General features: G+C 53.9%; 1 protein-coding gene across 1 annotated transcript in view; it reads left to right on the top strand.

Annotated features, from left to right (window-relative positions):
* LRRK1 (leucine rich repeat kinase 1) overlaps positions 1-6,699 on the top strand; it is a 116,916-nt gene extending 110,217 nt beyond the window's left edge. Inside the window, exons 30-33 of the mRNA XM_082842366.1 lie at positions 49-165; positions 3,245-4,095; positions 4,482-4,583; positions 6,458-6,699. Coding sequence (XP_082698492.1) covers positions 49-165; positions 3,245-4,095; positions 4,482-4,583; positions 6,458-6,635 — 1,248 coding nt within the window. The 3' untranslated portion in view covers positions 6,636-6,699. The remainder of the gene's footprint in view (positions 1-48; positions 166-3,244; positions 4,096-4,481; positions 4,584-6,457) is intronic.
* Positions 6,700-13,137: the final 6,438 nt, after the last annotated feature.

Here is a 13,137-nt window from a genome sequence, read left to right as displayed (position 1 = left end):
ACCGCCAGGGAAGTCCCCCGGCTCTCATGTTGACTGTCTCCTCCGCAGGACCAGAAGATCTACATCTACAGCCTCAAGGGCATGTGTCCCTTGAACACACCCCAACGGGCTTTGGACACCCCAGCCATTGTCACCTGCTTCTTGGCGGTGCCTGTTATAAAAAAGGTGAGGTAAGGGGGAGGTGGTGCCTAGGTCTCTGATTCTCCCTTTCCCATTCCATTGGGCGGGTGGGGAGGGAGCAGAGCCATGCTCTTCTGGATCACCAAGCCTAGGTCACAGTCAGCCTTAGAGAGACAAGAGATCGGGGCCATCATTAGTGGGCTAAGTGGAAGGCTTGCATTCTGCATGCATATGCCACAGCCCCAGTTCAGGTGAGATGCTTTTCTGGTGCAACTGGTGTCAAGGAGCAGTTGCATGTGTGCCCTTCCCCTTCTGAGAGCAGGGACCTCAGGAGCCTGGCCCAGCACCTCCCACAGCCACTTGGTCACCGGGCCCTGGCAGGCTGCCACCCCTGTCAGACAGCCAGCTCCCCTCCCCCTTCAGCTCTGCCTCCTCTGGAGTGCTCAGCCTCAGTCCCAGAACTCAGTCCCTCTTTGTCCAGCATGGCCCTGAAGACTCAACACCTCAACTTCTAGCCCCTGCCTTTCTCAAATGAGTCTGCGAGTGGTGCCCTCTCCAGCCCTGGGCCCCGGCAGGGCTGCTGATCCTCAGGATCAGACCCAGCCCACAGGGCCGGCCAGGGCTCACCCCCCGCTGCCCCCTCACACCCCTCCCCACCCAGCACCGCACTCTGAGCAGGCCCTTCCCTCCAGAATTGACCCTGCCGCTCAACACCTCTTCCTCTTCATTTCTGAAGATCAAGCGCCATGACCACCCCCCCAAGAAGCTGCCCCTACCCTCGCCCCAGCTCCTCAGTGGCGTCCCCAAGGCTTCTCTGGCCTCCAGAACCCCTTTGTGGGCCCTGAGGCCCCTGTTTGTGCAGCTCCCTGCTCGAAGGGTCATTATTGGTGAGGCTTCGTTAAAACATGTCGGCTATTATCATCTGATTCCAGTTCTCCCACCTGCAAAATGGGTGTAAAAGAGATTGAGAGGAGGATCTCTGGGCATAACGTACCCAAATCTCTGGGCCAGCGCACTGAGTAAATTTGAGCATTATTACTACTTCCTGACAATTGTGAAATATATGCACTCTCCTCTCCACCCCTCTACAGTTTCATTTCTTAAGAAACTGAGATCAGGGACTTCCCTGGTGGCTCAGTGGTTTAGAATCCGCCTGCCAATGCAGGGGACAGAGGTTCGATCCCTGGGCCAGGAAGATCCCACATGCCGCACACAGAGCAACTAAGCCCGTATGCCACAACTACTGAGCCTGTGTGCCACAACTACTGAAGCCCCCGCACCTAGAGCCCATGCTCCGCAACAAGAGAAGCCACTGCAATGAGAAGCCCGCACACCACAACAAAGAGTAGCCCCCGCTCGCCACAACTAGAGAAAGCCGCACGCAGCAACGAAGACCCAACACAGCCAAAAATAAATAAATAAATATATTTATTTAAAAAAATAGAAACTGAAATCAACCTTAGAGTCATTTTTGACTGTGGCCCCACGGGCAACTGGGGAGCTCGGGACCTGGTTGCACTGAAGCACAGAACTCAACACAAAGTGTTATTTAAAGCCATGGCTGGCCAGAGCCCCAAGCCAGGGCACCACCACCCACTCGACCGGCTGGAATAAAGCTGGCTCTGTGCAGAGCCTCCCTGCCAGTCTGCCCCTCAGAGGCCATGCTGCCCTGTGGCCACGGATGACAGACCCCTGCATTCTTGCACGCACACATCCACACCCATCTGGGATGTGGGACTCACCGCCTGGCTGGGGCCCAGAGCCGGGACTGATAGAGACCTTGCTCCTATTTGCTTTGGCTGTTTTCTTTCCTTGAATCCTGAAGGTGGATTTCAGTAAGCTAGAGGCTGGTTCACTCATCACCTTGGATAGCCCAACTTCCCAGCTCCCAACAAGGGGGCTTTCTGCTGCTCACCCTCCCTGGCACAAGGCCCACGTCTCTGCTGTCTCCCAGCTCTGGCTTTGTTCTCCTGAACTCTTCCTGGCCACCCCCCAACCCCACCCAGGCATCTAGGCTGCTAAGCTGCTCTCCATTCCCAGCTCCGCACGGATGCTCCGAGGAGGCCTGGGCTAGGCCCAGCATTCAGCACAGTCTCTGCAACTTTGGCCTCTGCCTGATGACCTCTGGTGGTTGTAGAAGATCACATGCTTCATTGCGGGGGCAGGAGACACCCCAAGACCCCATCATTGCCTAAACCACAGGCATTTCAGAGTAGATGTGGTAAGCGGGGAATGTGGCATAGTGGCCAAAAAGTGCCTCCACAAGAGGGTTGAATTTGGAAGTGATTTCTTCAAGAATTAGTTCAGCAGCGTGTGTTGTGACTTGAGCATAAAACTGGGGGGAGTCACAGAGGTGACTGGGACTCAGCCCTTCCCTGTGAAGGCCAGTGCCGGGGGCAGTGGTGGGCACGCAGACCCAGGCCTGCTCTTACGGAGCACCCGGCTTGTGGGGCAGCAGGCAGGAGGCCAAGAGCAGACCCATAGAGTGTCCATAACTGCTGTCACCTTAAGGAGCAGATTTCAGGGGAAGGAGGGCGCCACATCCTGCCTCAGAAGGAGGCCCTGGTGACCTGAAGGAGAAGGCAGCTCCCTCCTGCTGGCATTGCAAGAAGCCCAGGTTGGGCTTCCCTGGTGGCACAGTGGTTGAGAGTCCACCTGCCGATGCAGGGGACGCGGGTTCACGCCCCGGTCCGGGAAGATCCCACATGCCGCAGAGTAGCTGGGCCCGTGAGCCATAGCCACTGAGCCTGCGCATCCGGAGCCTGTGTTCCGCAACGGGAGAGGCCCGCGTACCGCAAAAAAAAAAAAAGAAACCCAGGAAGAAAAGCTGTGTGGTCCAGGCAACATGTGCCCCTTGCTTGGGTGCCATGGACCTTTTTCCTGCTGCTCACAGGAGGGGGGATGGGTGTGGCTTTTCTGGGCCTGAGCTGCACCTCCTTTGGGAGCGTACCCAGAAGCTCCCGCTGGCAGCCGCTGCCTTTTTAGGAGCTGGCTTCTCCAGGAAGTGCTGGTAGAAAGCGCATGCCCACCTAGAGTACGTGCAGAGATGAGTCTTGCACCGACTGTTTCTGTCCCGGGTGCGCGAGACGCAAGGGCATCAAGCATCCCTGTCTTCTCCCCGCAGAATTCCTACCTGGTGCTGGCAGGCCTGGCTGATGGGCTTGTGGCGGTGTTTCCCATGGTGCACGGCACCCCAGACCACAGCTGCTCCTACCTGTGCTCACACACAGCCAACAGGTCCAAGTTCAGCATCCCAGATGAAGACGCGAGGCAGAACCCCTACCCCGTGAAGGCCATGGAGGTGGTCAACAGTGGATCCGAGGTCTGGTATAGCAACGGGCCAGGCCTGCTGGTCATCGACTGCGTGGCCCTGGAGATCAGCAGGCGGCTGGAGCCCTACTCAGCCCCTTCGGTGGTCACGTCAGTCGTGTGCGGCTCTGAGTGCCATGGGGAGGAGGTCGTCTGGTGCCTGGACGACAGGGCCAACTGCTTGGTGATGTACCACTCCGCCACCTACCAGCTGTGTGCCCGATACTTCTGCGGGGACCCCAGCCCCCTCAGGGACGTGTTTCCTGTGCACCCAATGGGCCTGGAGCCCCTGGACTGCTCCACAGCCAGCCCGAAGGAGCCCAAGAAGGACTGCATTGCAGACATGAGCATCATGTACAGTGAGGAGCTGGGCACGCAGATCCTGACCCACCAGGACTCGCTGACCGACTACTGCTCTATGTCCTCCTACTCCTCGTCTCCACCCCTCCAGGTGCCCACGTCCCTTGCAAGCCTACCCTGCTCCCCCGCAAGCTCTTCCAGCTTGCCTTTCTCCACTGACTGCGAGGACACCAGCAGGCTGCTCGAGCCCACCACGGGCTCTGACAGGTCTGAGCATGACCTGAGCCCCGTGGATGGCGAGGCGTTCAGCCAGCACCTGCAGGCTGTGAAGATCCTTGCCGTGAAAGATGTCATCTGGGTCCCCAGGTAGGTTTCCCAACAGGGAGTACCATCCTGCACCACCCACTGCTCTTGCTTTGGGGGCAGAGTGAGGGGAACCTTAAGGTACTGTCAAGATCCATCAGGAGCTATTCCCTCTCTTCTGGAACTGGAGGGAATCTCTTTAGCAAATCTAAGAAGGGCTGCACGAAAGCCCATCAGCCCTCCAGAGAACTCAGGGCACCACAAAGGAGAGCCACGGTCAGGTTTCCTACTGGGAAAGGCCTCCTCGCCCTGCTCCGGGGCCCTCTCGGTAACTCAATCCATTTGCAGAAGCTGTGTTTGTTCCCGTGCCTTTCTGCACACCAGCTCTGTTTCCCTTGGAGAGTACAGCCCTAGACAAACGGTTCCCCTTCTGGGTTTTGGTTTCTTAGGCGTGGTGGAGATGTTATCGTCATTGGCTTGGAGAAGGATGCAGGAACCCAGCGGGGCCGAGTCATCGCTGTCTTGAAAGCCCGAGAGCTGACTCCGCACGGGTAAGACTGAGGACAGCTCCTAGAGAACCCAGGGTGTGGCATAGGGAATCGAGGTCTCACTGCCACCTCCCTGCATGATGGCCGCCACCCTTCTGTCCTCCACCAATAAACATGGTGTCCACCACTGTGGCCATAGACGGAGGACAAACAGGCAGCTCCTAGGCGATCAGCAAATACCAGCTGAACCGGCCATCACCCACTGGTCATGGCTGCCTGTTTTTGGGGTGCCCAGAGCACCTGTGGACCAACTGCCCTGCCTGGGGTATGCCTCCAAGCTCAGCTGCAGTTGAAATGGGGATCCAGTTGATTCCCCGTCCCTCCTGCCAAACAAGAGAGCCCTTCCTGAGGTGCCTCTCCTCCCATACAGCACCAGGTGAAGCCACACAGCCAGACCACACCAACCTTTGCCATGCCTACCCTCGCCATGCCCATTCCCAGGCTCAGCTGTACCCATCTGCTGGGGGTCCCACCAGGAGACAGGCCAGACTCCATTGTGAGGGTCATGCTGGGCAGGACAGCCTGTCCAGACACAGTCTGCCTGAATATAGAGATGGGAGGCTGGTGCCAGCCAGTGTTGGAGTCGTCAGGCAGCTGGCAATGTCCACACCCCTCACTTTGCTGAGTCCCACGTGGTTAATCTCCCTTATGGAGAAATCGCATTCAGCCTGTTTTCCCCAGAGTAGGATGATGACAGAGGAAATGTCTATGGCACCCGGGCCAGTGACCCTTGCCCTGCAAGTGATACTGGAGACAAGACCTGGGTTTGCTGCTGAGCACCAGCTGAGTTTGTGGGCGGCAGTAGTTCCCAGATCGCAGGTCAGGCTTCCAGGGAAGCAGGCAGGTCTGTAGAGCCCGGGTCTGTTGACCTCAGAGTGCCCACCATTAGTTCCCCTGAATTTTCTCCTGGTGTTGTTTTTCCTATTTGCCCCCCAAAGACAGGTTTACCAAGAGCCAGGCACACTCACTGTAGGGAGTAAGCAGCCCAGGCAGCCAGCAAAAGGGAGGCCAGCTTTTTGAGATGCACCTGAGACGTTTATTCCCTTGGCAAATAGCTACCAAGTGCCCGAGACATGCAAGGCCTGAGGAAGTGGAGGCCCCTGCACGTTCCAGTTTACATGCTGGCCTCAGTGCCAGGCAGGGCACACGGCAGTGTGTGCTCGGAGGTGGGACACACAGCCCCGCGGAGGCCCAGAAGGAAACTTGCAGTGTATGCCTAGATCATGCAAAACAATCCACAGGCTCAAAAAAAATGTACATAGTTAGGACTTGTTGGTACAGGTTTTTTGCCTAATATATTGCCCTGTATTTCTTAAGTATGTGGAAACTTAGAAAGGGAGAAGAATCATGCCTGGGCTGGGTGGCAAGGAAATTGAGTTAAAGCTTAAAATCTGTCATGGACCATTGATGAGCAAGAATTATTAGGTAGAATTGATAATTCTGTCCTCCCTCAGCATCTGCAGGGGATTGTTTCCAGGACCTCTGCAGATACAAAAATCCGAGGATGCTCAAGTCCTTATATGTAAAATGACACAGTACAGTCAGCCCTCCGTATCTGAGGATGCCAAACCTGTGGACACAGAGGACTGACCATTTTTTCTGGGCTCTTTGGGGTCTGAGGTGCATTAGGGAGGATACCTGCTCTGAGGTGAACCTGAAATGATGCCCTAGGCCCCTTTTTAGGCTTTAGAAAGACTGCCCACAGGCTGGACCACAGAGAGAGAAGCAGTGTGTCCCAGCACATTGGTGGTGCCAGGCTGGGGTGCACAGATGCCCCCTTAACCAGGCTGTGTCCTCCGAAAAGGTGCAGGGTGAGGGTCACAGCCCCGACCAAGTGGGTACCCCTGTGGGTTTTCTCAGACCCCCTCTCTCTGCAGGGTGCTTGTGGATGCTGCCGTAGTGGCAAAGGACACAGTTGTGTGCGGCTTTGAGAACGAAAAGCTGGAGTGGTGCCTGGCTGTCTGGAGGGGCTGGGGCACCCGGGAGTTTGACATTTTCTACCAGTCCTATGAGGAGCTGGGCCGGCTGGAGAATTGCATGCGGAAGAGAAGGTAATTCCTGTGAAATGAGCATTTCTCGGACCTGGACAGCATGGGCCAGCAGCCTGACCTCTCCACCTGCAGCCTGCAGCCCTCTAAAGACCCAGGAGGCAGACTGGGTTCTCCTCTGAACCACTTGCTGCTAAGAAGTGCTGAGAAGTTCCCACCCCGCCCAGGTTGGGGGGGTTGAGGGTTCTCCTATCCTAGGGCTGAGTTCCCTGGATACCCCCATCCCCCCAATGCTGGTTTTACAGCCCAAGGGAAGATGGTGGGGTCTGATTGGGCCAAAGTCCACCTGCCTCTTCCATCCACTCTCAGGGCTGGGCTGGGTCACACGAAGTGGGGCTGGGCCTTGCTGGCATAATGGGCCTCCCCACTTTCACCCCCAGGTCTGGGGTGGAATTACACTAGGGGCTCTCAGTTGGGGAGCAGTTCGGGGCAGGGAGGGAGGAGGGCTGTGACCCCTGCCCCTTCCCCCGGTGGCTCACAGGCTCTCAGCACATTTCTCAAGCTCCTGAGTCCCCGGGGCCCGGGGCCCCGCTCGGGCAGGCTGAGATCAGATGTCCCCGCTTGGGAAAGTCTCTGTGTGAAAAGCCTTAGAAGGACCCCAGCGAGGAGCACTGCCCAATCTGGGGAATGAATGAGTTTCTTTAAGTGACAGGGCTGGAAAGCCAAGAGCCAACACAGGGCCGAGAGCACCAACTCAGCCTTTACATTCCTCTCCTGTCGACAGAAGGCAGAGAGACTCAATCATCAGGACTCGAGAAAGGGCCTGTGTTTACAGCTTTGTGAAATAAATTTGGATGCAGCTGGAGCATAAACCCTGTTTGCACATAATAATCTTGTTTATCACTTTAACAAGTTAAGTCATATCTCAATGGTTAGGACTCTGTGAAATCACATCGTATGAGGCTTATATCAAATTATGTATTTACTACGCAACACATACAGCAGAGTAAAAAAGTGAAATTGTTAACAGGGTGATGTATGGGTATGATGACAAGAACTTTCATAAATTGCGCACACACTTGCATGTACGTACCCATGCACAAATGTTCACATCGTTATCAAGAGTGACCATTTGAGGCTGCTAAACCCAGAACAGGAGTGTGAACGTGAGATCATCCTCCAGTACAAGCTGTTGACCTTTTTCTAAAATTAAATTATAAAAATCAAACAAGATTTTGCTTGTGTATGTGGGCAAATGTGATTCCTTTCATCTCAAGAGTGAAGTCATGGCTTTCTGTCTGTAGAGTACATGTAATAACAGCGCAGACTCTTCCCACCCAGGCCCACTCACTGCCCCAGTGGAAGGGGCAGCCCCTCCTTGGCCCATGGCAAGGCTGCCCCTAAGCAGTTTCTGTGGGCAGAGATGGGCTGTGGTCTCCCCACTTCCTTTTAGTGGCCTCAGGGGGGCTAAGGGTCTGAGCCTCCCCATGTCACAGCCATTGGCCCCTCAGCAGTTTCTTGGAGGTCACCACTCCCCCTTTCTTCTCATCTTCGCACCCGATAGCTGCCTAGTTAACTTCTCAAATGCAAACTGGGTCCTACGCCTCCTCTGCCCCAAACCTGTGGTTCACATACCCCGCAGCCAGACTGCTCTGAGACACTCAGGGCCCCACGATCGGGCCCCAGCCTGCCTTTCCACACTCGCCCAGCCCCAGGACTAGCACAAGCTGCAGTGAGTGGAGGCAGGAGCTCAGCTCGTGGCCTCTCAGAGCCAGCTGAGGGGGCTTCTTCACGAACTTAGAAACCATACGGAAATGGTCCATGAACTTGAATACCTAAAACTTAGATACTTAAGTGGAAAAATTACCACAAACTCAAAAGATGGACAATCAGGAAAAATATATTTGTAACAAAAATGAGAGACAAATAGTTGGTTTATCTTTTAAACGAAGAGTTTGTACCTATCGATGAAAAAGAGAAAACGTGAGAGGAAAACAGGTAGAGGATATAACACTCAACCTCACCCAACAGTAAGATGATAGTCATGGAGACAAAAATAAAATGCTATTTATGGCCCTCATGTTGGCATCCACATGGAGCTCTGAGGGCACCAGGCAGAAGGACCAGCACCCGCAGAGGCCCTGTGGTGGGATGAGCTGCTCTGCTGGAGGGCAGGTGAGAAGTGGGTGTGGCTGGAGCATTTGGTGGGAAGGGAGATTGCGGGGAGGGCGGACAAGGCATAGCATCAGAGGCGTGGGTACCCATCGAAGCAACTGGGGTATTAGCAGGGGTATTCGATGATCTATTTTTTTATTTTTATTTTTTAATTAATTAATTTATATATATATATATATTTTTTTTTGGCTGCACTGGGTCTTTTTTGCTGCAGGCGAGCTTTCTCTAGTTGCAGCAAGCGGGGATTACTTACTCTTTGTTGCGGTCCGCGGGCTTCTCATTGCCGTGGCTTCTCTTGTCATAGAGCACAGGCTCTAGGGCATGCAGTCTTCAGTAGTTGTGGTGCGCGGGCTTCAGTAGTTGTGGCTCACAGGCCCTAGAGCGCAAGCTCAGTAGTTGTGGCACACGGGCTTAGTTGCTCCACGGTATATGGGATTTTCCCCGACCATGGATTGAACCCGTGTCCCCTTCACTGGCAGGCAGATTCTCAGCCACTGCGCCACCAGGGAAGTCCCTGATCTAACTGTCTTTAAAAATCACTTTGGCTGCTGAGTGGAGGATGGACTAAAGGGGAGGCACTCTACAATGGGCCCGCTCCTTCAAGGGCATTTGGGCTGTATCTACCTAAATTTCAAACACACATACCCCAAGACCTTACCTTAGCAGTCCCACTAAATATTTGATCCTTAACTTCTGTGAAAATGTTCCAAGATATAGAACAAGGATGTCACTGCAACATTGCTTATAATGGTCCCAAACAAGTGACAGCCTAAACCTCTATCAGGAGGGAAGTTGTATAATACCTGTATCTCCAATAGTGCCATACTCTGCAGCCTTTCAGAGACGGGGCAGTGCTAATGGTGCTGGTCTGACGTGTCCTCTGAGGTATAATAAATGCGTTGTTTTTATAAAAAGCAACTTGAAGTACAGTGTGTATAGAGTTACTACTTGCATTAAAAAAAAAAAAAAGTTGTACAGCTATATGTGCATGCACAGGGAAAATATCCTTGAGGATGCCCAGGAATCAGGTAGACATTTGTTGCCCCTGGGGAGGAGAACTGAGGAGTAAGCCCTTTATTTTTACTTTATACCTTCCTCGGCACTGTTTGAATTGTAAAATAGCCTTCTTAGGAAGGCTAAGCCAGGCTGGACCCAGGAAGGGCACACCTTGGCTTTGGTGTCAAGAGGTAATGGGAAGCCCCCTTATGTCCCCTCTCCTCCGTGGAGGCACCTGATCCCATCGAGGGGGTCAGCTTCCAGGGGCAGGGCCAACAGTCTGTCATGTCCTTCTGACCCCGGGGCCATGGCTGAACCAGAACTCACCCTGGCTGTCTTGCGGATGCAGGCAGAGTTCTGGGCTGAGGGCCGGGCAGAGGGACAGGCATGATGGGCTGGGGACAGTTGACCAAGATCAGTGGGCTCTGACCCCATTCCACTCTTGCCAAGAGCACATCCAGCCCAGTTGCAGGTCAGACTCCTCCCCTAGCGGAGGGCAGCCCAGCCTCTTCCTGCCCTGCACCTGGGAAGCAGCAGCCTTTCTGATGACTGGTTACCAGCTGCACCACCACCACCTTCCAGCACCACCGATTGCTCAGACCTGCAGAGTCTCTGCAAGGACCCTGCCTCGTGGCAGGGGGGTGGGGGGAGCACACCAGACCCTACCTCCCTACACAGCGCCTTCGAGGCTGGGAGTACATCCTGCAAAAAGCATTCAGTGAGCCCCAAAGGGGATGCGAGGTGACACGCAAACTCCCCCAAGGCTCAGGAAAACCAGGAAACATGGAAATCCTGCCCTGGAAGGATCCACATCTTCCAGCATGTCAGGGCCTGGGGCCTCAAGTTCTCTGCATCCCTTAGTACCTGACACTGTTTCCCACCCTTTGCAGAATGGAGCAGTCAAAGGGAAATGGAGGGGGTGTATTAGTTATAACAGCACTTGGAGAATCACAGAAACTGCTCACTGCACCCACTTCTGCTCAGTAACAGACCCTGCTTTTGTTGGTGCATCAGCTCCCAGCCTCCCTTACAGGGAGCGGTGGCCCTGGGACTGAGCTCAGCCAGGGACAGTGTGGAGATGCCTGAGTAGGGCTTGGGGAAGGTCCATCAAAGGGCTGACTCATCAGGAGCCTCTTTGACCCTGCCCCTGCCTCCCTGGTCCTTGCTGGAGCAAGAGGGCAGGGCTCCCCTGGGGGTGCAGGGAGGGCCTGGGAGAGTGATAGAGAGGCAGCCCTCCACGCCAGCCCTGGCTGCCTCCCTTCAGGCTCCTTGTCACCTCCTAGACAAGGAAAGTACTTTCTTGCTTAAGAAAATATTTTCCAGCTCTCTGTTACTAGGAGCCAAATGCAATTCATAAACTTTCAGGTACATTTTCCACTAGCCGAAACAGAGCCCTGAGACCTAACAGGTAATGACCTGGAGCTGGTCCTAACAAGCATCTGTTCAACTTTGGGCAGAGGGACCTGAGCAACAAGGGACTGGAACATTCTGTGGCCAGACAAGCCTGAGAGCTTACTTCTGCATCGTGAGCGTTGGGTATGGCCTGTAGATCTTGTCCCTGGAGCAACCACAGTTACAGAGGTGGGTCTGGGGCTTCATCCTAGTTGTCCAAACGCCAAAACTAAGGCTGTGGCATCCTGCAAGTTTAAACCTTCTACCCCAGGCAAGCTACCCCTCCCCTGTGGCTCTGTTTCCTACTCCGTGACATGGCCATGACAGGTCTTACCCTCCGTCAGGTTTGGTTCGGGACCAAGAGAGATAAGTATGTGACAGTCCAGCCCCACTCCTGACCTAGGGCCAAGACTCCCTCCCTGCCCCCCAGTCATGATTACCATGTCCCCTACCTGGGATGGGTACCCAGGACTCTCACCCAGGGGGACACAAAAGTCCTCTCTGCGAACTGCTTAAGGGAAACACAAGTGGTTCTGTTCCTGTGAAACAGCCCAACTTTAAGAATAAATCTGTTTTTTTCTGAAGTATCAAGAAGACTTCTCCTAACACCTTTATTTGAGAATTGAGTTAAGGTGTAACACACATCACAATAGATGAAAGCTGGTGTATGGATGTTAAGAAGGCAGTAGGAGGGCTTCCCTGGTGGCACAGTGGTTGAGAGTCCACCTGCCGATGCAGGGGACATGGGTTCATGCCCCACTCCGGGAAGATCCCACATGCCGTGGAGCGGCTGGGCCCGTGAGCCATGGCTGCTGAGCCTGCGCGTCCGGAGCCTGTGCTCCGCAACGGGAGAGGCCACAACACTGAGAGGCCCACGTACCGCAAAACAAAAAAAAAGAAGGCAATAGGAATGTTTAGGAGTCCTGTTGGGAGCACATACTTTAAAAAATGAAATAGGAGTAATGAATAGGCACACAAATAAAATAAAATAAATTTCCACTTTGCCATCCATGGTCTGTGTCATCCTCAAGGCAATCACCAATGCTCCCCAATCTTCTGGGCCTGTGATCTGGCTGCATCTTCCACCCCCAGCCTTCAGGAGAGACCATGTGACTAGCTCTGGCAAACAGGGCATGGGGTGAGTGGAAGGAGTGCCCATCACCTGGTGTGAGAGCACTGCATTATCTGTGTGAGACCCTCCAGGGTGCTCCCCACTCTGTCTCCAGGACCTGCAGCTATAGTTGGTCGTTGTTCAATCAGCCTGAGTCCTGGAGAGGTGACTCAGAGTGCCCCAACACCCCGCCATGGACACAGAGCAAGAGCAAGAAGTGAACCTTGTGGTTTGTTACCCAAGTTCACCTGGCCATCCTGCTTGATACAGGATGCCGACGTCCCATGCCCACCTCCCCCCAGCAAACTCATACGTGGGTATCACGCCCTTGGCACCAGGCTCCACGGTGCTGTCCACTCTGCCTTGCTGTCTTCCCCAGACTGAGAGCTTCTCGAGAAAAGGGACAGGCAGGAGAGGTCTAAATGGGCAAAAAAGGCTCATCCTAAAAGAAAGGTAAGGCATGGGGGAACAGCACAATAATTTGTGAAACTGGGAACATCCATGTGATATCACAGCCTTCAGCTGTGAGACCAAGAGTTGGGACACTTGGTTGCCTTGAGAGGTGAGTCAGATAGCTAGGATGGGCTTTTTAAATCATGAGTGTTACTTATTTAAAAAGTAAATCAAAACTAGTATATAAAATCATCAAAAACATTTTGGAGCTCTGTCATTAAAAGTGACTTATATAGTAGCCCTTTCATACATCACCATTCTCACATACGCCTCTAGCTCTTAGATCTGGACCTACTGCACTTCTCCACCAAAATGAAGCAGGGCTCTTTGGAAGGCAGCTGATTCCATGTCTGCACACACTCACACACATACGCACAGACACACAAACACATGAACATACAAACACACACACAAAAGCATACACACACTATTTAAATAGAAT

The sequence above is a fragment of the Leucopleurus acutus genome (genome assembly GCF_964270905.1).
Source record: "Leucopleurus acutus genome assembly, chromosome: 1".
Classification (NCBI taxonomy): Eukaryota; Metazoa; Chordata; class Mammalia; order Artiodactyla; family Delphinidae; genus Leucopleurus; species Leucopleurus acutus.
This window is presented reverse-complemented; position numbering and strand designations above follow the sequence as displayed.